Raw genomic sequence first — 26,122 nt, forward strand, 5'->3', positions numbered from 1 at the left:
AAAGGAAGATACAAACACCAAAACAATAGATAACGCGAGTCAGAATATAATGGTGCATTTTAAATATTGTTTTGTATTACTTTGTTACCGCTTAGATTGTAAGTCTATGTACATCAACATGTAGGGTTTAAATACAGTATATAAATACAGCAGCAAGCTGCTGCATGAATTGCCTCCAGCAGAAACAGAAACTGTGGTCCTTTTTCGTAACCATAGTTACTCCCAAATAAAATTTACTTAACAGTTTATTTGGTGGCATCTTTTCGTTTTCAATGTTTACAAGCTGTTTGGTTCTTACAATAGTCTCTGTAAATACATTACAAAAAATGAACCTGTCTACAGTTTTCTATATTTGAACATACATACAAAGGATATCACTGGAGGGTTAAAGACGAAGCAGGATATAGCCTACTATCCCAAGCACAAACTATCCATTGCATCATGTGTAATGACGCACCACAAGACCCCATGTGCCTGAATGGCACAGCATAGTAGAATAAAAAAAATCTCTGATGTGGTGAAGGCTGGAAAACAAATAAATATTAATCACTGACAAAACACTCAGTACTGAGTGAGTCACAGAGGAACTGGAGACACATCCCGCAGATAAAAACGGATGAAAGAGCAGAAGGAAGAATAAGAAACTGCAGCTCAACTATCTTCCTCTGTCATACCTCTGTGAAAGCCAAAGAGGAGGGAATCCCCCCAGGGGATCCGCCCCAGAGGATGCCTTTGAAATAGCTTCACACAGCCAGTGTGACGGGTGCTGTGCAGACAGAGGAATAGCACTCTGTAGTGCACAAACAGGCACTGAGTTGTGCAGAATCCAAAGTTGTAACTCTAGATTTGAAGGAGCTAGTGATGCTGATACGTGGCTTTACAGGATAAACCCACTAGCAATAGCCTTAAAGGGCGAAGCCAATAGGAAACAGGAAATAACACCACAAACAACTGTTTGCTCTTTATGCATTACTTACAAATTAAAACAGTAATGCATTTGTTTATTTCATCACTGGACACAAATGAAGACAGAACCCAAAATGGAAAAAAAAACCCAATGACATTTCTTCTCTTTCCACTTTGTCACAAAACAATATTTTCTTTTATTTGGACACAAAACTTTATACGCAACCAGAACAACAGCAGCGAATAATAAGCAAGGTTTCTGAAGAAAAGAAAGCTTCTCAACTTTTCAGCACAAACTGTGCAACTACCTCCAGTATTCTTGTAACTATGAACCGAAAACAAAAGCCTTGGTCCAGCCCATTAATTAATTACTTTAATTTCCAAACCAAGACCGATCTTAGAGTCATGTGGTTTTGGGGATTTAGTTAAAATAAGTTGAAACAGACAGAACTGGGCTTATCAGAGAGAAGGCAGGCAGCGATGAGCAAGAGACATTCACAGCTCTACTGCTTTACTCTCCAACCCATACTGTCCATTTGACTGCGTAAAATGAATATATGTGTGTTTGTGTGTGTGTGTTTTTGTGAGAGAGAGGCATGGTTGGTCTATGACAGACAGGCCAGTCATAATAACCACATCAGTTCCCGATGGATGGAGATGCTCTGGACTCTGCTCCTTGCTGGGGCCTGATAGAACACACTGGAACACCTCTCCGCTCGTCTCCTTTCCTTCTTCCACTTCTCATCCCGTTTCCAGACAGCACTGCTCTCTCCTCAGGCTTTGATCTCAGGGGTTGAGGTGTACAGCTGCTCAGAGTTCTCTGCCCCCAGGTCCTCTGAGTACACCACAAGACAAGAACACAAGAATTAGAAAAAAGAAAAAAAAACATACGGATACGTGGATAAGCTACAACACACACAAAACTACTGATGTAAGAAACTAACAAAAGGTCCCTGTTACACTCCAGGGTGCATGCAGATGCATTAATGTGAACGTGGTCTCTTTTACTTTTGGACCCCACTGTGTCATGGGGACTTCCACTCAGCCTGTGAAAACTATTGTACAATGTCATCTAACCTGATGATGTCACAGTGATGTCTTCAAGGTTATCTCAGCTTGGAGTCTACACATGTCTGACAGAAATCCTTCTTTACAAACTGGTGGTGTGGAGTTTTAAAAGGTGCAGCTGTTTAACAGGCAGGGTCTCATTAAAAGCAGGTATTGAGTTGCATTATGGGAACTGTAGGATCCAAAGACATTAGAATATCTTGGCCTCTGCTACTTTGATTTGGACCATTTTTTCTAAATCCATCTCTGGTAAGTCCCTAAATGTTATGGAAGTCTATTACTAAATCTCTAGAGCAGTGGTTCCAAACTTGTGCTCCAGGGTCCACTGGTGGGCCGTGAAGGCACTGCAAGTGGGCTGACAAATAATTTGCAAAACAGTACAGTTTGGTGAAAAAAATAATTAAAATTGTTTAAAAACTCCTGTCATTGTTTTTTTTTTGTGATTTTAAGGACTATCACTGTGATAATCCAATGATAGGAACTTTTATGTTGTCACTGGGCGGACCACTTTGCCACCGGAACACACTCGCTATCTCCGATTGTGCACCAAGCAATTACATCCATGGCAAAAACTGGAGAATCAAAACAGATAGCTGGTTAGCAATAGGAAAAGTTAAACGGAAACAGAGTCAAGAGACAGATGGTGAATGGATAGGTGAACTTCCCCCATCAAACAAAAAAGAAAAATTGAGTGTCCTCTGCTTTCAGTTCAGTTCAGAGTGTTGAATAGCTATCATTAAAAGAAAAAGTGCTCTGAGGCATTATTTGGCCTCCATATTGTTACAAAGTTAGATGTGGGCCGCCAACATCTGAGATTTGTGCAAGAAGTGCAATTACATACTGAGATCCTGATTTATATTTGACTTCATGTTCCCAGAGAAGAAGAAGTCTGGGCCAATCTCCAATCACCAATCTCCATACAAGTAGGCTGTTTCTTAAGGCAATTAGGGGATCAATATTTACCTTTATTTAGACCGTTTCACACTAACTTCAGTATTTACTGTTGGTGGTTTCCATTTGGTCAAAAGACTTCCATCTGTGTTGAATGTCATAGTGCCAAACATCTATCACTTATTCTGCATTTATCTTTAAATATTTATCTTTTCATTAAAAAAGGAAAGACGTTACAGAGAATCTTGCACCATGTAAATGTGTACTTACAGTAAATCTATACAGATTCTACTTAGATTACTGTGATACTTTACAGTATCAATATTTTCCAGCCATTTTAAAAACAGTATTTTCATTCTCTATGCCAGATTCTGTGACACGCAGTGAAACATAGAAATGAATGGTATTACCAGGAAGGACACACTTCCACAAGCCGTAGGTTTTCCCCACCGCCGTCTGCCACAGTCGGAGGGTGCCGTCTTCAGAGCCACTGGCATACAGCTCACCATCTGGACTGAAGCGAACACAGTGCACTGGACCAAAGTGACCCTTATAGGACTCTGCAGATGGGAGAAGCAGCAACAATATTGGAAGGGGTCATTAAAGCTCTGACTTAAAAATGTTTGTTTATTCTTTTTAATCTCTCTTAGCTACAGAGACACGAGACCATTTGTCATTTGGAAAACCTTGTTCTATGTTAAAGATCCATCCAGGAATCAATGTTTTTTTTAGAAGGACATCTTTTCTTTAAAAATGAACAAACTACCTTGCACAATGAAAGCAAGCCGTTCATTCCTAAAGCTGGAGTCACTGATCTAGAGCAATTTGTAGTTTGCAAGTTCACCCACAGCTCCATGACAAATAGCAGCCTAATGAAGTCATAATAAAAAGAAAAAAATCCAACAAGTATGTAATTTCTGACATTTCAGGATAGGCCTCCATCAGTCCCTTTAGCCAAGCAAGCCAGCAGGCAGCCAGAACTCTTTACAAAGGCAAATCCTCTATGACAGGATGTCCTGCAGTGCTTTATAGGGGAGAAAACCTGCCTCAGCTAAACTACAGAGCTGTTGCTACTATCCAAATGACTGGAGGAAACTCTATACAACCATCAGGAACACGCTTCTCTCACCCAGCTCTTCCTTAGTGCTATAGTCAAATTTGTAGAGCTTGAAGTCTTCTCCACCGGCAACAAAGAAGTCCTTCTCTGGGTGGAGAGAGGCCGAGTTAATGGGAGCCGGAGCCTCCACAGTCTTGATCAGGTCCAGGCTTCAATATGTAAACAAATAATAACAAAATCAGATAACCAGCAAGATTAGGGAGGTCACAAAAATATCATTTGTACATTTTCTGTTGGATGACATTAGCTTTTGTTACCATGCTAATATATAAAATAAAAGATCATTCTAACGCTGCACTTAGTTTATGTTACTGTGGAGAAGCTACATGTCTCATAAAATATACATAAATCTACCCATGCAGCAAAGGTGTGGTCAGATCTTTTTGTCACATGACTATGTATATGTGTACTTAGTTGAGACATGTACCTCAGAGCATTGTAGAAAGCGATTGTCTTTCCATATGTAATCACAAGAATCTCTCCATCAGCCATGTACTCCATGCTGCTCACAGATGTGTCGAACGTCAGCATTTTCACCTCCTCCATGGAGCTCCTGTCCCAAAGCCTGGATGGACACACATGGACACACACACGGACGGACACGCTTTAACATCCAAAAGGTCTCTTATGTGTTTGCTGAAATGACTGTTGCAGCACAAAGCTGAGTTGCAGTCAGGATGATGAGTTGAAGTTTGTCACAAACAGTCACAAATGAGGTAAACCACAAGAAGTCGCTTCACTGACCGTATGGTTTTATCGTCAGCAGCAGAGAGAATCTGCTTGTCGTCATTACACCACAAAGCTTTCTTTATGGCTGAGGTGTGACCTGCGATCTCCTGTGGTGCTAAAGGACAAAGATTCAATAGTCAAGTACATAAGAGCCAGTCTTTCACATGCCACCTCATTTAAATGAGACCTGTCTCCAGCAGCGGGGAGTGCTACGCGGACTGCAACAGAATTTAAAGGAAATAATAGAAAAACCCAAAAGGGATGTTGAAAGCACCAAATACATCAAAATTTTCATTTTGCTACATGTATCTTTAATTGAGTGAATTTCCTCTTTGACACAGTCACTTACCTGCTTCAGGGTTGCTGAGATCGTAGATGCGCAGCAGCTTATCATTTCCTCCAGTCAGCAGACAGTTGCTGTCCTGAACAAGAGAAGCAGAAGTAGATTGAGAGACAATGTTATTTTCAGAAATATATCAACTAGAATCACCTCCTCGTGGCTGCCTGCCTCCTCCACTCAGACTAGTTTCAGGTTACATCCCTGTTTATCCAGAGTCACATACAATATTGACCATTTGTGTGAAATTTTGTCATAATTGCTGCGTGAAGTCTTGAGTTATGGGTCACACTGACCTTGACCATTGACCTTTGACCACCAAAATCTAAATCTATCTCAGTTCATCATTGAGTCCAAGTGAATGTTTGTACCTAATTTGAAGAAATTCCCTCAAAGCATTTCTGAGATGTTGCGTTCACAAGCACAAAACTACATCTTTAATGTTCAAAATCCATGTTCCCTCATTAAGATGCAACTTAATGCAGCAAAGTCCAACTGTCTGCATATGGCCTACCTGTGCTGTAAGTATGAAGTTTATACCATCTTATCATTGAGTTTCCATGTTCACAAGAATGTGTCTACAGAGTCACAGAAGCCAGGATGATGCCATAATGTCCTACATACTGTGGGCCAAGGCTGTCACTTAAAAAAAAAATAAAGAAAAAAAAAATAAAAGAAAAAAATAAAGATCAAACAAATTTGAAACAACCCGAAATAACTCAAATGCATCCCCCCTCATCATCGTTTTCTTTGTGCCGGCTACTTCTACCTAGCTCTCAATAAAGAGCTCCGACACCTTTGAACAAAAAAGGTAAAACATGGAACCTGAATCCATGTACTATGGATGTTATTACCACCATGTTATTTGAATAGTTCAACTGCACTGACCTGAGTAAAGGTGACAGTCTTCACGATGTGTTTGTGTGCCAGTGTGAGGACCTCGTCTCCACTCACTGCATCCCACACCTTTCTGAAAAGCACAGAAGTCATGTTTTAACTGACAATACTTTATGTAGCCACACTGATTTAATAACATCCATCTCTCCACAGTGTGTTGGAGACCAGGATTTTCTCAGTGATTTGAACAAGACAATTACAACAGATATGTAACAAAAGACATTATAAGAAGGTATCTATCCATCCATTGCAGAAAATACACAAAAGTGACCAACTAATACAGGAATCCAAACAATGGCAAAATCCAATGATTCACTATGATGGACTGATCTGCTTGAGCGAGTGGGGCGTGGTGCTGACGATGCACATTAAACCATGGAGATAAATATTCAATTGCAAAACATATTTTAAAAATCAGTGATGCAACTTTTGACAGAATGACAGAACTAACAACACTCTTCTTCTTTATTATTTTTCTAGTATCTATTTTCCTTACTCACTGCTGCTCTCCAGCACCATGGTGAGAACAAAAAGGCTTTTTGAGCTGCTACTCACATGTGAATTGTAATGAAAGAGCATGTCCTTCATTGTGATGGTACAGCTCTTTCATGTATATAAGACTTTCGCCAGCAGTGGGATTCTATGGATTTTAAGTTATATCTGGCTGTGGCCACACAGTGTTTGTGTCCTGTTTTAAACCCAGAGAGCAAAAAACTACTTCTACTGACCTATAAAAATGTGTCTGTTTTTCCTTACTTTAAACACCTTTTCCTGATCCTGAAGAAATGTAGACTTTTTTCCCCTATTTCCTCCTAGAGGGGCAGCATTTTAATGCTCTGAAGTTCACCTACAATGCAGGTTACCATGGCCAGTCCAGATAAACTTGAACCAGGTTTGTTATACCAGCAAACCTGAACCAAGCCCAAGGATAGCAGGTTAACCCACATGCAGGCCCCTGGAGTCAGGACAAATATACTGCCACTTTTAATGCTCATGTTTTTATTTAACTGAACAATCATTAATTAGCAATTTGTTAACATTTACTGGACGTGTGTAATTTGCTCATGTAATCAAGGAACACGGTGTATTAAGATATCCTTACATCATCTATTTATGGAGGGTTTAGGAAATCAAATTATTGACCGAATCATGCAATAGACTGAAATTATTGTTACAGTAATAACGTAACATCTCATAACAATCTGTCTTAAGAAGCAGTCTGGGGTAAAGAGGTGCACTCAGGGTAAATAAGCTATTTTAGGCTGTTTTCAACATAGACATGTAGGCAGGAGTATGTTAGCCCATTTAGGACGGCTGCTACTCACGCCGTGAAGTCAGCGGCAGCAGTGGCTGCTTTCGTGGCGTCTGTGTTCAGAGTGGCTCCCCAGACAGCACCTTTGTGACCCAGAAACGTTCCAATCCAGTCCCCTGTGTCTCCCTGGCGCAACATGGGCTTGCCATCTGACAAAGAAAAGCAAAGAGGACACACGTGTTACATTACATTTACTCATTTAGGGACACTTTTATCCAAAGCAACTTACAAGTGAGGGACATCAGTAAGCCTCAATGCAGTAGGAGACCTTGGTGTAAGTACTACATCTATTTAATAATTGATGGAGATTGAATAAGGAAATACACCAAAAGTTCACAGTAAGAGCTAGTTAGACATGTTAAGGTGTTAGGAGAGGAAGTGCTCTCTAAAGAGATTCAGCAGCAGATTTGTTGAAGATAGAGAGGGACACTTCTGCTCTGATAGACTTTGGGCCCTGCTCAGACCTCGTATTAACATGCGTCCGTCACAAGTGGTCAGCTCTAAGTACCTCAGTTCACACCTGGCTTTAAAATGAGTCTCCACATGCGGCTCGATTGAGCACTTGCGATCGGATCGCATTTCCTCCATTTTATATGCAAATAAACAGGTATGTGTCGTTGTTTTAAGCCAATCGACAGACAGGTCCGTTACTTGTAATTGTGTGTGTGTGTGTGTGTGTGAGAGAGAGTGAGAGAGAGCGAGAAAGCTAGCGTGCAAGAGGGGCACTGAGGGGTTGAGCGAATGAATGCATTGTGCACAGGTCTTACAGTGAAATAAAGTTTTATCCATTTGAAATAGTAAAATATTTTCCATTCATTATAAAACTATGGCAGCACTAATCAGACTGTGACACAGGATGTCAGTTGAGTAGGCAGTCCTTCAATGTGGCCAGGACACATTAGTGTTCACACGTGCAGACCACCTCTGAATGTGGTCTGAGTGATCCGATCTCAAATGTGTCCTCAATGTGTGTTGGGTAAATTCACAGCTGAATTTAGAGCTGACCATTTGTGATTGGATCAGCTAGACAGATGTTAATACCAGGTCTGAACAGGGCCTTGGTAGCCTGTTCCACAATCAGGCAACCACAAAGTGACACTACCAGGAGACAGATGCAACATAGTCATAGAAGGAGAGCTGGTCATCAAACTTGACACCAGGTTTCTTGTGACCTTGAATGAGGTAAGACATGAAGAGGTGATTTTAATATTGATATCGTGATGAAGACATTGATTGGCTGGGATGACCAGGAGTTCAGTCTTAGAGAGGTTTAGTTGTAGGTGGTGTTCCTTCATCCATGAGAGAAAGAAGCCTAGATCTGCACAGAGACAGTGACGGTTTACATCTTAGGACAGTGTACCAGCAGACCGACGTAACCTGTAGATACTGCTGTCCACAGGTGTCTGTCAGACAAGCCACAGGCCGCCTCACTTAGATAACGTCTGATTTAGCATTGTAACAACAGCTTTCAGAAAGCCAGGTTTTGGGGAGAGGAAATGGGTTTAAATCACCAGTTTTAGAACCTCAGTATTGATAAAAATGGTCATAGGAAGTCTGCATTTATGGCCATTACTACAGAGACAGCAGACACATGATGGGAATTAGGTTGTTTTTTGTTTTTTTTTTACAATACAGACAGGAATCGTCTTGGAACCACTTAGAGTGTCCAACGTTAAACGTTAAAATCCTTTCCGATATCTTGATAAACCTATTTTTTCCTTATATACTGCCCACAGGTCTCACCTTTGCAGGCGCTGATTAAGAAGTAGCCATATGGAGTGATTCCACTGAAGGCCAGGTCAACCACAGGCCGGGTGTGACCGGAGCAGGTGAGCGGAGTCTGTCTCATCGCCATGGTCTTCCAGCCGGGCCGGAGACGGTTCGCTCTGAGGGAGGAGGCGGTAGAATGCTAGCGGCTAGCTAGCTAGCAAGCTGGCTGGATAGGCTAGCAGGCTAAGAGAAAGACCAGACAACAAGCTAGCAGGTATTTTTGGTCAGTAATTTCCGTTAGCTCTGCTGAATTGGCTGTGGACGGCTGAGAAGTTATGAAATAGGGTTGAGAAACTAAATGGTGGATTTCCCTCCCAGCAAAGGAATGGCTCTCGTGCTAATAGCTACAACATTGCAACTAACTAGCAACGTGCAACGCGGCGTAATTACCGCATAGATGATATAGCCGGTGTTCCGCTGCCCACAACAAGAGTCATACTTCCGGTGTGAAATGTTTCACAATAAAGGCGTCACCTCTTCAACCTGACTGCTGATTCACTGGGGAAACAGTGTTCAATATTTGAGAAATAAATAAGACATTATAAAATAAACAATCACGTGAATAACTATGACACGATTGTAATATTATCATGAGATTGTAAAATATCTCAAGTATCATAGCGAAATGTTATTTAATTCTACTTCTTTTCATAATAAGAATTTTCTTGCATTCAATTGCATTATTTTTACTTAATCTGTTTATTGTGTGTGTAAAAATTATATAATATGCAAAATAAATTGGTTCATTTTATTATTATTTTATTACTTATTTTGCTTTTATTTTGAAGGCTTAACGATGACTCTCCTGTGCGTCATGAGGATAAATGCATTTCGAGTGTATTTCCGCCCCCTACAGGACAATAATTGCCTACTTGATACTGATAAATCATCTTTGATTTAAGATATCATAAGGAGTTTATCTTAAGATGTATTTGTCTTCTACTCCTGTATTGCAGCTGAATGATTATCTTATATATCTCACGCTTGAGATTTCCAATATTTCTCTTAAAATCTTCTATATTATATAACCTACTACGTGATAGGAGATTAAGATATCATCAAGTACAGTAAAGATTATTTCAGACTAAACACTAAACACACACATTAATCCCATTGTCCCATGACTAATATATCAATAAATGGTGTATAAATGTTTTCTTTGTCCTCTCAATTTTTTGTATTTACCTATAGGCTACAGTAAATTTTGCCAAAACTATAAAATGTGTAAATATAAAGAATATTTAGCCTACAGGAAAATGTGAGTATAAAGTAGTAGTACTTTTGCATTTTGCTCTATTACTCTGAGACTATTTACACTAGATAAACTGATATGAATGTGTATGAATTTGCATTTGAAGTCAGATGTGTCAACTGAGCCTATAACTTGGGATAGCTGTGATGGTCTCCAATAAAATGCATTAAACTGTTAAAATGAACTTTGTTTTGTGAGAAAGCCTACCCTATAGGTTGTAGAGTATTAGACTCAAATAATGTTAGAACAATCATTCTCATTTTAATTGCGTTCAAACGTTTGAATGGTCACAAAAAATGGCTGATTTTCTGATTTGTGGAATTAGACCAACGACTTACCCTACTAGACTATATTACTGTGATACCAAAGTGACATATAGGCTACTAAAATGAATATAGCCTACATGTACTTATAGCCCCAATGCTCCAGGTCTATTAATATTTCATTATTAAGGATAAGCTAGTAGTATTGGACCACTAGCCTTGGTTATAACTTATAATCAATCATCAGACAAAAAATATGTTTATGTAGCATATTTTCTGCCCATGTAAAATTTATTGTATCAGAACTTTCCCTATAGGTTAAATATATCACCTTCTGCTCAGATGCTTCTAAATTACAGACTATTAGAAGCCATTTCAAATCTATTATATATCAATTCAAACTCTGAAACATGTAAAATGACAGATGTTGGTGGGACCAGTAACTTTAAAAGAAAATAGTGCGTATAAGTGAGGAGAAACTTGTCTATAGCTGATCTCCAGAGGGCGCATCCAGCTCCTGATACTCTGCGTCTGATTACGCGGGGCAGAGCAGAGCTGTATTACCACTCTCTGAGGATCCAGACAGTGTGAGCCTGCAGCAGGGTGACAGAGAGCGGGGAGTGTGCCTTGCTTCACGGCTGCAGGCAGAGATGGCGTCCTGATGCCGGTGAATAAGCAGAAAAACAGAGCAGAGGGAGGGGAGAAGGATGCGGGCAGCGGATGATGAGAAGCTGCATCATTCAGAGCATCACATGGCAGGAGGTTACTCTCTCTGATGACGATGACAGCGCTTTGTGGATAATTACGGATCTTTATTGTTCCTTTTTACATGAGCTTTGAAACAGCGGTGTGATTCCTCAGAGGGGCGGCGGCGGTGGGGGTTTGTTGCCTTCCTCGGTTGTTTCTCCCTCCTGCGGGGCTCTCTGCCTCAGAGGGCAGAGGGAGGGAGTGGGGCGATGGCTGCCGGTGGAGCAGGATGCGGGGACACGGTGGAGCAGTACCGGGGCGAGGTGGAGCGCCTGACCCGGGAGCTGGCGGAGGCCAACCGCGAGAAGATTCGAGCGGCGGAGTGCGGGCTGGTGGTTCTGGAGGAGAACCAGAGCCTGAAGCAGCAGTACGCCGACCTGGAGGCCGAGCAGGAGGCGCTGAGGCTGGAGCTGGAGCAGCTGCAGGAGGTGGGCTCAGCAGGGGTATGGCTCGTTACTCGAAAAAGTAAAGCATTGTTATGACTCATAAGAAGTAATAAGGCCTGATGTCGTTACTGATGGCGTGGATGAACGATTTGTTACTATATAGTCTTCTGTTACATTTGCACCACTATCACCTCACTAATAAGGGAAGATAATGTGTTTATATAGCCTACAAGTATATGGATTCATATTGTTTACCACACGGCTCTGTGCGCTGTAATTCAACCCACTGGCTACCTGTATTTAGCCTACACCTGTACAGCTAAGAACAGAGAGGCCCAGCTCATAATAGTGAGACATGTAGAGCCAGTATAGTCTATAACGTTTTAAAAGTAGAATATATGATATAATTAACTTATACTAATTCTCTGGAAGTCTATTCTCTTCAGGAAAAGTTTTATAATGCTTATCTTTATGTTTAATACTTGTTTTTGCTCTGCTGTGATGTAATTGTGTTCTTTGGTAGGCCTATTTTTTTTAAAATGTTTTTTAAGTAGGGGAGACCAGGGCTGGGTGTAACATGTTTGACATTTCTGTCTGTATCTTTTGAGCCAGTACTAAAGTTTAATACAAACTATTAAATGGTATAGGTGTTATCTCTGCAACACAAACAGAGCATGTATGTGGTTAAGTCTCACACACAAGGAGTGAAATGCTACAATTCACCTCATAGTCCAAGTTAGCCGTAACACTGGGGTGAAATGTAACATCATGACATAACGATTATGACAAAAACTTGACATTGAAAACTTTTATTCAAAACTTAAAGGTCTTTTTTAACATAATTGGTGTGTGTGCGTGTGTGTGTGTGTGTCCGCCTATGTGTATTGTTGTTACAACTAACCCAGACTCTTGTAGCCATGAACCAGCTTAATTTGCAGCTAACAGCTAAAACATTAGCATTGACAACTAGCATGAAAAATATCTACAGGGACTCAAAATAAACATGACATAAGTTTGAAGAGTTGAACGACAAATCAGGCAGCTGCTATTACAAAAACAAATGAAGTAAAAAAAACAAAACTTTCTTACCTCACAGGCTGCTAATTCCTCATATTTGGAATAAGGACTAAATTGAACAGGTATAGAGTAAATCAGGTGATTTGTAACTTGTACCTGATTGGAGAAATTGTAAGTGTTACAACTGACCCATGTTACAACCATCCCTGGTCTCCCATACATAAATACCTGGTACAAAATAGCTTATAATATTCAGGTGTCCCTTGAAAATGAGTAGGATAGGCTACTTAGATAAGAATACCATGCAGGTTATCCCACTAAGTTCAATAAGATGACAGTCATTGTAACTGATGTCATTGATTGTGCGATACCAATGAAAACATCATTCATTATCTTGGCTTCCACAACTTCCAACAACTTTGACAGGTGCCTGAAAGTTAATATCAGACACAGACCAGACTTGAAGAATTGACATATATTAAATAAGTGGATGTTGTCCCTGCATGGTGCATATTTCGTCACATTGCACAAACTAACTGACACACGGAAAACCTGGAGCCAGGTTTCAGCACAGAATAAAGGCTACTAGCTGGTTTTTGGGGCTGTAGGCAAAATTTAGTGGCATGTGTAGTCTGGGCATAGTACAGCCTGTAGCTCATTTTTGCCCTCAGCCTCCATTTTTGGTTCAACTAGCCACGCAGTCAACTTTCGCAACTTTCTTAATTTATTTTTCTAGCCATTTTGGGACAGCAAAATAATCTCCATACATAACACTAACAAATCACCATATAAAGTTGTTATGGTGAACAGGTTAGCTATGACTTGCCATTCATTTGGCGTCATGTTTCTGGACATCCAGTAATTGTAAGTCTTTGGCTGCTCCACTGTCTTCACCAGCTAGTTTCTAACTACTATCTCTACATCTGCTGTTTGCTACTGACCTTGGTAGTGTAGCTTCCAGGTAGTGTAGTCTTTTCACGGAACAGCTGCCTGCTACCTCATCAATCTGTTGGAGTGTGGAGTTTGTGAGCCACAGCACCAAAACATTTGAGCTAAAAGGGGCTAAATAGCTTTATATAGAGGAAACAGCGGAATTGGTGACAGTTCACTGTGGAAATGTTTTACATTACACATAGTAATTTCATCAGTTGTTTATATAAAAATATTGATTAATGTAACATTAAGTACAAGTCATGTCTCCAGAGGAACATGAAATCACAACACATACTGTGGATGTTGCCATGTGTATGATATCAGTATAGCAGGAACCATTAGGGCATGCAATCAGCTCTTAATTGTGTCTAGAGTATTTGAAGCTGTGAGCTATAGTTTATGACTCAGAGCAGTATTTGCCAGAGCACTCTGGCAGTAGAGACACTTCAGAATGTTGCATCTGCTGTGTTAGGCTGTGTTCATAACCAAACCCACGCCATGAGATCATTCACATATATTTAGCCTAATTAGAACAATATCTGATTGTGGTGTTCATGTAATTCTGCATAGTGTTCTGTTCCACCTCTGGCCTCAGGGGGTGATTTACCTCCACTGAGTCTGATAATCAATCTCAGCTAATGAGACAGCTAATGCATGACTTATGATGAACTCATTTTTCTGATCGACCAATCAACAGAAAGCAGCATTTCCCAACATGTAGAGTCATGTATGTCAACACTAATTCACTAGTTTGTTAGCTGTAATACAGACCGGAGTTTTACTCTGAAGCTGACTGTGCAGTTACATCCTGAAGGTCACTGTGTGTGTGTGTGTGTGTGTGTGTGTGTGTGTGTGTGTGTGTGTGTGTGTGTGTGTGTGTGTGTGTGTGGCTATGAGAAAGCAAGCAGCAGTACCAGTTCATACACATGATCTGTCAACAGTTTTTAAACGATGGATATGCTGTTGACAGCAGCGGTCTGTGGGAGTAAATACCAACCAGAGTAGCTACTGCTGCACTGTTGGGAGCTGGAGCTCAGCTGGAACAGCTGGGCGTTCAGTTATTGATATCTTATAATTCTGGTTTATTATAACCCGGGTCTTATTTGTATAGTTTTGGCCTTTATTTCTATCACTAATAATAACTTTGCGCTTAAGTTAACAACTGAGATCTGGGAACATGGTTAATACCAATTTTTCAGGTGTACTTTCTTTCAGTTTTGCCGGCAAATTAAATAGTTTAAACAATCAGTCTGAGAAGTTGGCTTGTTTAGTGCTGCAGTAATGATTATATTAAACTTTGATTAATCTGTGGATTATTTCTTGATTATGCAAGCAATAAAAAATTGGAAAATTGTCCATCTCAATCTCTAAGAGCTTGAGGTGGGGTCTTTAACCTGTTTGTTTTGTTTGACCAGCGGAACTAAAAACCAAAGATATTCACTTTACGGTGACATAAAACAGAAAGCAGCAAACCCCAACACTCTCACTTGAATGTTACTGATCAACATTGCATACCACTTAATGAACCAGTTAATGAAAACCCTCGTATTTTCCATTAAAACTAACATTTAAACTAGTCAGGTGTTTTTTAGAAGCAGTCTCTTTCATCTTTTTGGGAGGTGAGGATTTTATTTATTCATATCCCCTCACCAGATACTCAAATTCAGTCTATTGATTTAAACCAACTGGGAAGCACCATGAAGTTACATTTACATTTACATTTACTAATTTATCAGACACTTTTAAGAGACTTACAAGTGAGGAATATCAGTAAAGCGTCAGTGCAGTAGCAGACCTTGGTGTAAGTAAGTTCTACATCTGTTTAATAGGTGAAGGAGATCAGGTAAAGAAGTGTAGTGAGCGTCCATAGTAAGAGCTAGGTAGACATGTAACGGTATTAGAGGTGTTAGGAAGAGGAGGTAATCTCTGAAGAGATGAGTCTTCAACAGATTCTTGAAGATAGAGAGGGACGTTCCTGCTCTGATAGACTTTGGTAACTTCTTCCACCATCGAGGACCCACAGACCAGAACAGTCTGGACTGAGACTATCTTGTGTGCAGGGATGGTGATACCAGACCACATTCCTTGGAGGAACACAGGTGGCTGAGAAGGAGCACAAGGCTGAATTATTGAGCTCAATTAGATGGAGCTGACCCAGAAGTCTCTCTGAAGGCAGCATTAGTGACTGAATCAGAGTCGGGTGGCCATGGGTAGACAGTGTAGATTGATGAGTAAAGGACCAGATGGGCTGCCGCATTCTGAACCAACTGCAAGGGTTTCACAAAGGGAGGCCTGTCAGAAGGACATTGCAGTAGTTGGGATGATAGATAGCCATGGCCTGGACCAAGAACTGATTTGAGCCTGATTTTTCTGATGTCGTATAGAGCAAAGCAGCATGACCAGGAAACGGATTCAACATGGTCAGAGAAGGAGAGCTGGTCATCAAACATGTCACTCAGGTTTCTTGTGACCTTAGTTGGTGTGAGAGATGAAGAGGCGAATTTAGTATTGATATCATGATGAAGAGACTGATTGGCTAGGATTACCAGGAGTTCAGTCTTAGAGAGGTTTTGTTGAAGGCGTTCCTTCATCCATGCGGATATGTCTGAGAAACAGGCCAAGATCCACTCATAGACAGTGGGGTTGTCTTGTGAATACGACAGGTATCGTCGGGTGTTGTCTGCATAGCATTGATAGAAGACATCATGCGAGTGCATAATTGGAGCCAAAGAGGTGGTGTATTGCAAAGAGGAGGGGTCCTAGTAATAATCCTTGGGGCACTCCTGTGGGGAGGGGATGGGATAAGAATGTCTGTCCTTGCCATGACACACTGAAGGAGCCAGAACACGACGTTCTGATCATAATAGTAACATCCTCTAATGTGTGTCTCGTGTCTACTTTTAAAAATATCATTTGATTGTTTACCTCACTCTGGTTACTGGTTTGGCAAGTTAAACCATTGTGGATGCTGTTTTTGCCTCACATTCCTCATCATGTAACTCATGACTGAGGCAACCTCAGTTTAATACAAGGGGACATTTTGAGGAAAACACAGTAAACATTTTGCTTTCAGAAGATCCCTTTCACCCTTGATCATTTTCACCATTCCTGTAAACTCTGTCCCACAGGCTGCCTCCATCAGTACACACACTGTCTTCTGCCGGTCTCCATTCCAGCCCCGCTAACTCAATACGTCTCATTTCAGCTCATTGAACCACTATTGATTCCCTCTGTCACGAGGCGTGCTGTTGGGGGAAAATGGTTTCGCTGATGTGAGAGAGCTAAATTAGCTTGTTATTAGTTTCTCTGAAAAACAGATGCCACTGAGCTTCAGCTACAAAAGACTTGTGAGCTGAATGACACCTTGGTGTAGTGAGCCAACACTGTTGTAAAGGAGATTATACTGCTTTTCCACCTGACATATCATCCTGAACTTAGATTGACTTGGACAAAATGCTAAATGAAATTACACAAGGAAAGTTGTGGAAAGCTCAAACATTCCTGTGTCCACACCACCATCTTTGTTTTGGTAGACATAATCTGCACAGCAGCTTGTTTAGAGGACACGCTCCCACTGAGAGCCAAACTGAAGCCTCTTTAAAAACTTTCAATATTACACAATATTACATTATTGATTTTTCTTTATGAGTGATGCAGGCAACAGTGGACAAAAGTCTTTTTCCTGCTTGTCTGATGGATTAACAGTACATGCAGTAGAAACTGTTAAAATTGCTAAACAGCAAATCCTTATTCCTTTAAACCAGTGTTTTAATTGCAGTTGTACTGAAATTAAAGGGGCAATTAAAGCCAGTATGTCTGTCTAAAAACAGCACAGAAAATGTCCTTTTTAAATGAATTCAAAATGTCAAATAAAGAAATAAAACTGAAAATGGAAGAGTGCATTTTAGAAAACCCACAGAATTCACTTCTAGCTGCAGGGCAAATCACACATAGGCTACAGGCTACAGATAGGAGGAGTTGCATGGACTGTTTAGCATGAGCCCTTAAGGTGTTAGCCTCATAACATAGCCAACATAACACAAAGAATAGCTGAGTCTCATGGGAATGCCATTAGTTTTTCAGGGGTTTTGACATAAAACAAAATATTGGACAAATTAAAATTTTGACCTTGGGATGGTGCTAGATAACAATATAACTGATTACCAATGGATTGATACATTTCAGTGTAGATTAACCATCGCTGCCATCTCTGGAGCCATCATAGCTAAAGTGCATGTCGGTACAGTGGACAACTGCATATAAACCTTGTTTCCTCTAACCATATCTTATACAATAAAGTTCTGACTGTGAAATGGGACGTGCAGTAGTCATATTAGATTGTGCTATCTAACACATACTGTGCAGCGCTGCTCTAATTAAAACGCTTATTTAAACAACTGAAGTTGTTAAAATTGTGTTTCAGAAGCAGTTGTTTCAGCAACTGGGATTTGCATTTGAAGTGAAAATAGGTGACCAAAACTAATCAACACATCAGCTCTCCCTGTTAGGGCCTGGCTCTGGGCCACTGAGTGCAGATCTAAAGTTATATAAAGAGTTTATTTTATAAATGATTCACTGTAGCATACTTTCAACACTGAAGCGCGTGGTCGTCAGAAACATTACTATTTCATGGACATGCAAGCAACGCAAGCACGATTCACAGTATTATTTACTGTCTGTATTCTGTCATTCACTGTGAAATTTTTTTAGAGGGTTTGCAGTATATGGCTTGTTTAGATATGTTACTCCTTTTTTTCCTAAACTTCCATCACGTTGTCTTTGCTCTCTACTGTCATCAGAAGATTCAAGGGAAACACAAGTAGCTCAGTCTGGCAGTCACAGCTCTTGCAGTCCCCGCACTTTTTTTCCATTGCCCCATATATTTTTAAGGAGGTAACCATCAGCAGTGGTGTAACTAGTGAAGTCCAACATCCTCTCATTCTCTGTGGGTTCACATGGCTCACATTACACATTATCACAGGATCCATTGTTGAAGTAAAAATTTGGATTAATGTAACTTATCATTATAGGATTTGACAATGATAGCAACTGCTAGTAATAGTATAAACTAGAATTACCTCCTCGTGGTTGTCTGCCTCTGCCACTCAGACTAGTTTCAGGTTACATCCAGAGTCATATAAAATATGAACCATTTGTGAGAAACTTTGTCATAATTGCTGTGAGTCTTGAGTAATGGCTTAAAAGTGTTTGGTGAGGTCACATTGACCTTGACCTTTGACCATCATAATCCAATCAGATTGTGCTTCAGTCCAAGTGAATGTTTTTGCCAAATTTGAAGAAGTTCTGTCAAGGTGACAAGATATCAAGTCCATGAGAATTGGATGGATGGACGAACAGCCAGAAAACAATGTGTCTTCTTCTCTGGTTGTCACCGGTGCGGAGGAATAAAAATCCACTTTGGCAGCTAAGAATGCTGAGAATGAAGGGGATGAAAGCAACACATAAGACTCCACAAATTTTTATAGATATAAAATTTAATCACATTTTTTGACCAAAAAATAAACAAATAAAGTTTTACTATTGCTGCATAGCTAATGTTAGCATTATCAGCTGTTTACTTACCAGTCAAGAAGAAACATGGTCAATGTTCACATAAATCTTAAAACATAAACTGCTGTAGCTATGTGAGTAGACAGAGTCATAAAAAAACATTTGGTTACAGTAAAGTCCGACAAAAGTGTAAAACAGCCAATTCAAATTATAATGTTTGAATTTACAGACTAGTTGATTTAATATTGAAAACAACACTTATTCTCTTGTAGACTTTGTGGTCACTCAGACAGTTTGAGAAACACTAAATTCGAAGCAATGTTTTAACAAAATTACTCGTGGACCATGAGGGGTCATCTGTGGACCACTCAATGAGAAAGGCTTGTGTAACATCCGCCAACGTTATAACAGCCCACAAATGTAATAAACCACAAACGTAATACAAATCTGCAGCTTTTAATGTAATAATCCCACATATATATAATAAATTTCCCTCAAATGTAATAGCAGTTGCCTACTACAAACGTAATACGTAATTGTCAGGGTCTCGGCTATCGACCTGTCTGTGCGCTGTCCGTGGTGCTGAACTGGTAGGCTACTGAAATTCAGATGAACCTGCTGCAGGGAAATCCTCATTACAAGAGGCGTTTTGCTAATTCAAAAAAATAAAATAAATCTATTTAAACAAGATATTTACGTGCATCAAAACAATTCTGTGAACTGGAACAAGGAATGATAAAGCTGTGTGTGTGTTTGAGAGAGAGAGAATGACAGAAAGTGGAAGAGAAGGTTGGACTTGTTAATGCACAGCCTATATTGCACGCAATGTTTCTGGAAATTATTTATAACTTACCCAGAGCGCTGCTTTGACACGTTTTGACTTGCTCTGCCCAAACCCGTGATATTTTATAATGAGCTGACTTGAACCTATTGGCAGGTGTAAATAAACAAACAACAATGACCACAAAGATCATTTTCATTTTACATTTGTGGGAAGTTATTACAATTTTGAAAGCTGAAGATTTTCAGCTTCCCACAAACATAATAAATCTCTGCAAATGTAATAGCTAATACGGCAAATGTAATAGTACATTTGCAGAAAATGTTGTATTACGTTTGTTGTAGGCAACTGCTATTATGTTTGTGGGAAATTTATTACGTTTGTGGGATTATTACATTAAAAGCTGCAGATTTGTATTACGTTTGTGGTTTAGTTTGTGGGCTATTATTACGTTGGTGGGTGTTGTTACATAAAAGTTAGGTAACTTATTTATACACAGCCTGTTATTGTAGATGAATTTAATCCATAAATTTCATTCCTAACTTCTTTCCCTCCAAGAATGTCTAACATCAACTAAAATTACTGGCAGAGACAGAGCATTACTGAAATGTAAAATGCTGCTTATTTATGCAACAGGTCAAGAGGAAGCTATATGACTATTAGGGGGGGAAAATGTCAGATGTCATTCAGAAAATAAAGTCATAACTTTGAGAATACAATCATGATATTTAAAAAAAATCATAATATTACAAAAAAAATGACATAATATGAGAATAAAGTGGTTGCATTTTGTTTTAGAGAGGAAATATCAGAAGCTTTAAAATGAGGAACGTAGAGCATCCTATGAACTTGTACTTTAGCAGAGGTTTCACAAATGATCTTTTGGCTCATCATCATCATCATCATCATCCTCATCAGGACATTGAAAAGATTGTGAAGAAACTGAGTCTATTCTATTGTTAGACAGACAAACAGCACCTTCCAGAAGCAGCTCAGGCTGACATTGACTGTCCTTTCACATGTTTGATTGGTTGATGTAATATTCCTTATAAAATTATGTTTTTATCTCAATATTTTACTTTTTTTTTTCTTGTAATGTTACAATTTTATTCCTTTAATATTACGACTTTATTCTTGTAATGTTATGACTTTATATCTTTAATGTTATGACTTTATTCTTATAATGTTGCGACTTTATTCTTTTAATATTACAACTTTATTCTTGTAATATTACGACTTTATTCTTGTAATATTATGACTTTATTCTCAAAATTCTTTTTTTCCTCAATGTGGCTTTTGTGGTTGTAGTTTTACCAATCAGGAGCGACACTCAGCTTGTAGGAGTAGTATTGAGGTAATTTGTCCATTTTTCCATTTCTCGTGTTATTGTTTAATTAATTGATGAAAATTGTTAGATTTCATCAGTTTTCATTTTAAAGATTCTTTGTTGATGAAAGGTCAATTAATATTTTACATCATAGTTTTCGCTCATGAAATGAACACTTGAAGTTGGGAGAGCTGTGTCCTCACAGTCAATTGAGTGATTGGCTGTGTTCTTGTTTTTCCAGAAAAGATCCATTGAAAAATATCAGATTGTACACAAACAGACAGTTGTCTCACTTTATTTGCAAGAGTTTTAAGAAGAGAGAAAAAAATAAGTTTTCTTGTTAAGCAATATGGAGGTCATATGTTGTCACTCTCAGCCTTCATGCATTTAGTTGTTGTCATGTGCATTAGCTAATTAGGTGACATGGACTTCCTGGTTTAATGTGATAATTGCAGGCTTTGCAGCAGGAGGAAAGCTCAGACAGCTCCACCATGGGGCTGTAAAGAGCCACAGCTCGCTGCTAATTAGCTCAACAGGAGTCCATCACATTGATTTGTACTGTGGCTTCATCTCCACTCTGTGCTGGCTGTAATCAGGCTCAGTGCCAGCTCAAGTGAGCTACAATGGTGATGCAGTGTAAAATGGATTCAAGTATCTTGGTATGTTTTTACCTAATCAGACCAACATGGAAACCGGATTATTTTCAAATGTTTTAGTGCAGCTGATATTTCCTAGATAACCATAATATGTGGCAAATGCTCTCAGTACTGTTTTATCATGGTAGGGTTATTTATTAAAACCATTTTTCAATTACAATAACTGTAGTTATGAATAAAGCTAATGTACATGAGCTGGACTATACAGATTTTTTTTTAATCATACAAGGACCTGTCATATCAATACAGCCTGACTGCTTTTAATGTCAAATCTTCAGTACACACTAAAGAGTTTCTATGTCTAATACATAGAAACATCTAATACGTCTATTATAGGAATCACATTTCTTTTTTTGTCAATGTATATTTATTGAACCTTTTTTTTTTTTTTTTGATTTACACAGAAAACAAACCCTCAAAGCAGGACCTAATACATGGAAGAAAAAGAGAGAAAACCAAAAAAAACAACAACAACAAAACAAACAAACAAACAAACAATCAAACAACAAAAAAAAGTCCACAGTGGTTATCCAGAAAGACAAATGTAAAACATCTTATTCAGAGTCAGAATGCGTAGTTAGCTGTTCTACATGGGAAATAAAAGGACGCCATGTCAAATCAAACTTGGTCACAGATCAATTCAGTGTATATCTCATTTTTTCAATTAAAAAAAAAATAAAAAAAAAAACATAACATCTCTGATTGCAGCTTTCTGAGGGAAATATCATTTTTTGATACTCCAAAGAGTCCAATGAAGGGGCATGGGTGAATGGTAGCTCCACAAACTGCTGAATAAACTTCAAAAATTGAAGACCAGAATGCCGTTAGGCTAGGACATGACCAAAACATGTGGTAGAGAGTGGCAGGTGCTTGTTTACACCTATCACAAATGGGATTTTTGACAGTTTGACCTTGGACATATGGAGCCTATGTACAATCTTAATTTGAATGAGCCTATGCCTTGCACAGATGGAGGAAGATTGAATTCTTTGAAGTCGGACCATTGTTCTTCAGTTATGTTTGTACCCATAACTTTTTCCCAGTGATCCTTTATTATCGACAATGAGGAATCCTCCATTTCAAATATTATAGTCCACAGTCGTGATACTGTACCTTTCACCTCAGGTGGAGTTTCAAGAATAGAATCAAGTGGTGACTTTGGTGGTATTGAGGGAAACCGAGTAAAAATTATTCTTTATGATATGTCTGACTTGTAAATATCTGAAATAATTATGTGCAGGTAAAGAGAATTTTTCTCTGACCTGATCGAAAGACATGAAAAGGCCATCTCTGTATAGCATCTTAATATTAAGAACCCCATTCTTCGTCCACAGACTAAATGCATCATCTAGAAGAGAGGCCGGAAACAAGTGGTTGGCTGTGACAGGGGAATAAACTGACATGGAGGCTAGCCCATAATGTTTTTGGAACCAGATTTTCAGGGAATGGCATACTAGTGGATTCTGACAGGCCTGAGGTGAAGGTAGGGGAATAGAGGAGCACAAAAGAGCTGAGAGTGACCAGCCTGGAAGGTCTTTGGAGGATGTGTCCCATCGCCAATACAATAGGCTTTTTATGTTGGCAGCCCAATAATAAATTTGAAAATTTGGTAAGGCCATCCCACAATCTATTTTAGGTCTTTGCAAAAACAATTTCCTGATCCTAGGTGCCTTATTGTTCCAAATAAAAGATGAAATAAGACTATCAAGCTTAGTGAAAAATGTTTTTGTAAGGAAACAGGGAATGCACTGAAACAAAAATAGAAACTTGGGAAGGAAATTAATTTTGATTATGCTGATTCGCCCGGCTAAAGATAAAGGCAGTGTAGACCAGCGGGTGAGATCCTGCTGGGTACTCTCAACAAGCGGAGTGAAGTTGGCCTTAAAAAGTTGGGAATGAAACTTTGTGATGCAAACACCAAGATAATTAAACTTATTATTCGTCACTTTGAAAGGCAGAGAGTTAAGTGGGAGCTGACAGGCAACCTTAGTGATGGGCAAGAGTTTGCTCTTGCCAAGATTCAGTTTGTGCCCTGAAAAAAACTACCAAAAACTTTAAGGATATTAAGAATATGTGGAATAGATGTGAGAGGGTTTGATACATACAAGAGGACATCGTCTGCATATAAAGAGATTTTGTGTTCCTGGTTGTCTCTGAAGATCCCTTTGATATCCGTACACTGTCTCATAGTAGCCGCTAAAGGCTCCATTACCACGGCAAAAAGCAACGGGGACAGGGGACAGCCCTGTCTGGTCCCACGTTGGAGGGGAAAATATGGTGAATAAGTGTCACTGGTTCTGACAGAAGCCAAAGGGGAAGTATATAACAATTTCACCCAGGAAATAAAGGTATCCCCAAACCCAAACCCCTTAAGAACATAAAACAAATAATTTCATTCAACACGATCAAACGCTTTCTCAGCGTCCAAGGCCAGAAGTGCCTCTGGACACTGAGAGGAAGATGATGTGTAAAGTATACTGAATACACGCCTGATATTGAAGAATAAATGTCTGTTTTTTATGAATCCAGTTTGATCAGATGAGATAATGGTAGGCAAGACAGATTTTAGACGGAGAGCTAGCACCTTAGCCAGTATCTTCACATCAACATTAAGAAGGATAATTGGGCGGTAGGAAGAACAGCTACGAGGATCTTTGCCTTTTTTTAAGAAGAACAGAAATAGATGCCTGGCGCAGTGGTTGTGGGAGACACTGGTAATTTAAGCTGTCATTGAACACATCTTTAAACAAGGGGCCTAATTTTCCAGAGAACTTCTTATATAATTCAGTAGGAAAGCCGTCTGGGCCTGGACATTTCCCACTTTGCATACACGAAATGGCGTGATTAATTTCCTGCAAAGAAATGGGGCTATCTAAGGATTCCCTAAACATATCCTCCAGGGTAGGAATATCCAGACCATCAAAAAAACTGTCCATTGACCTCAGATCAGTGGGAGGTTCAGAAGTATATAAATTAGAATAAAACTCAAAAAACTGTTTATTAATGTCCTCTGGGTCTGATACCACTCCTGACTCAGATTCAATTTGATCTATTACCTGTGTAGTGGTAATATGCCTAAGACTGTGGGCAAGAGCCTTGCTTGGTTTCTCTCCGTATTCATATAACCTATGTTTAGATTTCAGCATAGCTCGCTCAGCCTGACCAGTTGAAAGCATGTCAAATTCAGCCTGATGCATAACACAGTGTTTATACAATTCTGAGGTTCGGGCATTTGCATAGGCCTTGTCTACTTCTGAGATGAGATCAATTAATTCTGTTTGTCTGGCCGTTCGCAATTTATGGATAGATGCATTAAGGGAAATAATCTGCCCCCTCAAGTAGGCCTTTAGGGTCTCCCAAAGCAGGGATGGGGAAGTTTCATTATTTGAATTAGTTTGTAAAAATATATCTGTGTGGGTATTAATAGAGGCAACAAAACATTCATCTGCCAAAAGAAGAGAGTTGAGTCCCCACCTGAACCTGTTTGGTTTATGGTTGGGGAGGTTTAAAACCAGCATCACAGGAGCGTGGTCAGATACAATCATACTAGTATAATCACAAGACTTTACAAAGGACAATGATGTTTTTTGTATGAAGAAGTAATCAATATGCGAATAGGTGTGATGTACAGGTGAAAAAAAAGAATATTCTTTCTTTGTGGGATTAAGAAATCTCCATGGGTCAATCAAAGCACAGGACTGCAAAAAGCTTTCTATGCATTCTGCTGTTTTGGATTTAGTGACGATGCGAGTGGAAGATCTATCTAAAAGGGGATTAATTACACAATTACAGTCACCTGCTAATATGAGCTGATGAGTATCTAGGTATGGAATAGTTGACAGAAAATTATTCATAAATTTAGAGTCATCCCAGTTAGGGGCGTAGACACAGGCTAATGTTACAGGCAGACCATAAAGTTTGCCCACTACAAACAAAACAAAACAACCATTAGGATCCGATATGGTTACAGATGGAATAAATTGTACTGACTTGCTGATTAAAATGCCAGCCCCTCTTGCCTTTCCCTGGAAAGTTGAATGATATACCTGTCCCACCCAACCTCTCTTCAGAGCAATACACCCAGACCCCCGTACATGTGTTTCGGTAAGGAACGCGATATCGGTTTTTAAGAATTTAAGGTGAGCCAGGACCTTGGAGCGCTTGATGGGATGGCTTTGACCTTTCACATTCCAATTAGTAAACTTAATTGACTGCCTTCCCC

General features: G+C 39.5%; 2 protein-coding genes across 2 annotated transcripts in view; one reads left to right on the top strand and one right to left on the bottom strand.

The window, feature by feature from the left end:
• Positions 1-954: 954 nt before the first annotated feature.
• On the bottom strand, positions 955-9,434 carry strap (serine/threonine kinase receptor associated protein). The gene is made up of 9 exons (XM_023418774.2): positions 9,001-9,434; positions 7,271-7,406; positions 5,937-6,018; positions 5,061-5,133; positions 4,727-4,826; positions 4,410-4,547; positions 3,995-4,131; positions 3,276-3,425; positions 955-1,741 (listed from the first exon to the last, which is right to left on the bottom strand). Exons 1-9 carry the CDS (start codon positions 9,110-9,112, stop codon positions 1,680-1,682), a joined length of 990 nt encoding a protein of 329 aa, XP_023274542.1. The 5' UTR covers positions 9,113-9,434; the 3' UTR covers positions 955-1,679.
• A 1,695-nt stretch (positions 9,435-11,129) lies between these two features.
• Positions 11,130-26,122, top strand: part of LOC111664247 (protein bicaudal D homolog 1-like) — a 43,222-nt gene continuing 28,229 nt past the window's right edge. The window contains exon 1 of the mRNA XM_087177247.1: positions 11,130-11,717. Within this exon, the coding sequence (XP_087033373.1) occupies positions 11,499-11,717 (219 nt within the window). The 5' untranslated portion in view covers positions 11,130-11,498. The remainder of the gene's footprint in view (positions 11,718-26,122) is intronic.

The sequence above is a fragment of the Seriola lalandi genome, unplaced genomic scaffold, assembly GCF_002814215.2.
Source record: "Seriola lalandi dorsalis isolate HSWRI2012SDOR001 ecotype SW California unplaced genomic scaffold, Sedor1 jcf7180002054584, whole genome shotgun sequence".
Classification (NCBI taxonomy): Eukaryota; Metazoa; Chordata; class Actinopteri; order Carangiformes; family Carangidae; genus Seriola; species Seriola lalandi.

Excerpts from the sequence above, each read along its gene's own strand:
- strap (XM_023418774.2), bottom strand. The coding sequence starts at position 9,112 with ATGGCGATGAGACAGACTCCGCTCACCTGCTCCGGTCACACCCGGCCT. Across the intron at positions 6,019-7,270 it reads GCTGCCGCTGACTTCACGGC|AAAGGTGTGGGATGCAGTGA; the intron begins GTGAGTAGCAGC and ends TGTGCTTTTCAG. Across the intron at positions 4,827-5,060 it reads TCTCAGCAACCCTGAAGCAG|CACCACAGGAGATCGCAGGT; the intron begins GTAAGTGACTGT and ends TTTGTCCTTTAG.